Source organism: Trematomus bernacchii, unplaced genomic scaffold, assembly GCF_902827165.1.
Source record: "Trematomus bernacchii unplaced genomic scaffold, fTreBer1.1, whole genome shotgun sequence".
NCBI classification, from domain to species: Eukaryota; Metazoa; Chordata; class Actinopteri; order Perciformes; family Nototheniidae; genus Trematomus; species Trematomus bernacchii.
Genome location: NW_022987409.1, coordinates 2,891,605 through 2,894,736, shown reverse-complemented (window position 1 = coordinate 2,894,736; position 3,132 = coordinate 2,891,605). Strand labels below are relative to the sequence as shown.

The following is a 3,132-nucleotide window of genomic DNA, read 5'->3' as shown; positions in this document are numbered from 1 at the left end:
TATTATTTCAGCACCGAAATATAAAATCAGTTAATAAATCTTTTCAAAACACGTTTCTGATGGCGACTTGTGATCTATGGGATATATTTATACATTTTTGAGTTTGCAAACTTTTAGATGAAAAGTGATCGGTTGTTCATCCCTTGTCTATTTGCTTTATAGGTTATAGCATTCATTTTTTTAAAGTAAATATATTGTAACCAAATTCTAAAATACGACAAACAATTTCTATATGACTGAAGCAGCAAAGTAAAAACAACCTGTGGATTTTAAATCTCTCCAAGTAAATACTGAAATAAGTCAGTGCACTGGGTTACTATAGGGAATGAAAAAGTGTAACAATTTGATAAGGCAAAGACAGATACAGTCTGTTAACCAATTAAGAAAGAAATTAAAAAGGGGGACAAGTAAAAGACCACCCTTGGTTTCTACTAATGTCAATACCAAAACTAAAGCTTCTGTAAAGAAGTATCTATCGAAAATGTCAGATAACATTTTCAAAAGGTCTGAGAATTACGTTAAATGTTTTCCTTCATATTAAATGCATGTAAAAACAATTATTATTCGTAAACAAGTCCAGAAAGGGAATTTATAATTGTCTCACTATCCTATAAGGCTTGTAAAAGGTATAACACCAAATAATTTGTATAGCATTTTTTTGCATTAGGAAAATCTGATGTGTTGTCAAAGTAAAAATATCACTGTACTTTTTCTTTATAAAATAAATTGATCAAACACATTTAAAATGTATTGTGTTAGGGTTAATATTTAATATTATCCTTGTGAATATTACATATTGTCTTGTTTGAAGATCTTTCAACACCTTAAATAAACCTTGTTGTACAACAATTTCTTTCAAAACACCCAAGTTCATATTTCCTCTCTTTACACAGTAAAAGACGGAGTCACAAATTATGTTTCATACAAATTTATTCAGCATTTAAGAATAGAGGATGGTCTTAAAATATGTAGAAACGTCAGTTTAAATAAACCTTTTCGTTCAGGATAATGAGTAAACATGACACTGTCAAAACCATCACAGAAAATAACATTTTACAAAAACAATATTTGAACATTTTTCACGTGACAAAAACATCGGGTTCACAAGCTATAAAGAAAAAGAAATACTATAAATAAAACTTGCGTTTGCGACCCGCACAGTCTTAACATTTATTTTAACCTATAGGTCATGAGAGGGGAGAAAATAAAAAGACTAGAAAATGGGGACACAGTCGAGACAACTGACATTCTACAAATTAAGTGTAAACATTTATGAAGCAACTTTCCATCCAGCTTTTCTGAAATACAACAGCCTCTCTTAATGAGGCCACATGCCTTTTCGTAGAGAGAAAATATGGCATTAATTAAAATATAGAAGTACAATTCTTCTACATACGTTGATTGCTTATACTTGTGATAAAAAGCCTCTTTGCAATGCAATTTACTCTGATGGGCTCAACCTTAAGTTTCGGTCCACTTCAAATTCATTTCGAATGGACAACTCAAGAGATATTGAGATAAAATTGTTCTTTAGCAACCAAAAAGTTCAAGTATCCGAAGTACTTTTTTTTTTTAAAGTTTGAAGTCTTTTGCTCTCTGTTGCTCTCAGATGTGGGTGAGAGGTAGCGTGCCATTGACGCCAGTCCCTGCGGTCTGATAGTGCGGATGGACGCTGTGTAATCGGCTGCCTTGCAGGGAGGAATGCTCCGCGTTCTCCCCGCCGGGTGGCAGGTACATGCTTATCATATCCCTCAGGTCCCCCAAACACGCCCGCTGAGAGTGGGATGTGATGGCCGGCGGAGGTGAGCTGGGCTCGGTCTTGCACACGGACGCCATGGAGCTCAGTCCCATGGCGCTGGAGGTCTGCTGCGTGTAAGCTGGAGACATGCCGTACGTGGAAGCTGCGTTCATGTAGGTCTGCGCCGAGGACATCATCGGGTACTGGAGCCCCGCCATCTCGTACCGGTGCATCTGCTGGATCTGGGGGCTGTTCATGCTGTGATGCTGAGGGTAGGCCAGCTGGTCCTGCATGAGGGAGTACGCACTGTTCGTCCAGCCGTTCATGTGCGCGTAACCGTCCATCCGCTGCCCCACCGACACGGAGTTGTTGACGGAGTTGACTCCTGGCGCCAACAGTCCCCCGGGCAAAGAATACTTGTCTTTCTTGAGCAAGGTCTTGGTCTTCCTGCGGGGACGGTATTTATAATCCGGATGCTCCTTCATGTGCATGGCGCGTAGACGCTTGGCCTCATCGATGAATGGTCTCTTTTCAGCGTCGGTCAGAAGTTTCCAGTCAGCACCGAGTCGCTTGCTGATTTCAGAGTTGTGCATTTTGGGGTTTTCTTGAGCCATCTTCCTTCGCTGTCCCCGGGACCAGACCATGAAGGCGTTCATGGGTCTCTTCACACGCTCCTGGTCGGTGCCACTGTTGTTCTTAGCGCCCGGCCCCTGGTTAGACTGCGGGAGCGGGGTCTTCAGCTCGGTTTCCATCATGTTGTACATTCTGGCGGCTTTTAGCGTTCACTCACAGGCAAATACAAAAAAGTTCACTAAACAGCGCCAAAAGTCAAAGAGGTAGAGGTACTGACCAGTTTCCTAAGAAGATGGAAAAAAGTTGTGCCCAAAGAGGCAAGTGTGTCTGCAGGTGCTTCTGGTTGCTCTGCTCTCAAAGCTGCTCTGTCCCGCACGGCTCTAAACAGAAGTCTGTAAACTTGTTCGCCAAGCGCATGTGTTAATAGGCCTAGTGGCCCGACCATGTGATGTAGATTGACAGCATAACAATGAGGGGCCGGCGACCAATCAGCGCGCAGCTCCCATATCCCCCGTGTAACCAACCGGAGCAGCCAGCGCTGTGTTTTGGTGGGAGGAGGAGGGAGAGGTAAAGTTTTAAAACAGCAGCTCAGCAACCTGATAGAGATTTACAACCTTTATAATCTAAAAAACTAGATGAAAAGTTGTATTAAAATGCTGGTGATTAACTTTGTTTTTGGAAACATTTTCCATCGAAACGAGGTTCTAGTAAAACGTTTCTTTTTTCACAATTGCGACTCAGATTAAACAAATCTGGAAGACTCAAACACGTAAATAAAACATTTAAATATAACGTAAGTTATTCCTGATCTAAAACGAAAA

General features: G+C 41.0%; 1 protein-coding gene across 1 annotated transcript; it reads right to left on the bottom strand.

Annotated features, from left to right (window-relative positions):
- Positions 1-912: 912 nt before the first annotated feature.
- On the bottom strand, positions 913-2,777 carry sox3 (SRY-box transcription factor 3). Its single transcript, XM_034138356.1, has one exon. The coding sequence runs from the start codon at positions 2,500-2,502 to the stop codon at positions 1,606-1,608; it is 897 nt and encodes a 298-aa protein (XP_033994247.1). The 5' UTR covers positions 2,503-2,777; the 3' UTR covers positions 913-1,605.
- Positions 2,778-3,132: the final 355 nt, after the last annotated feature.

What these genes read in the sequence shown, in the direction of transcription:
- sox3 (XM_034138356.1), bottom strand. Translation starts at nt 2,502, where the DNA reads ATGTACAACATGATGGAAACCGAGCTGAAGACCCCGCTCCCGCAGTCT.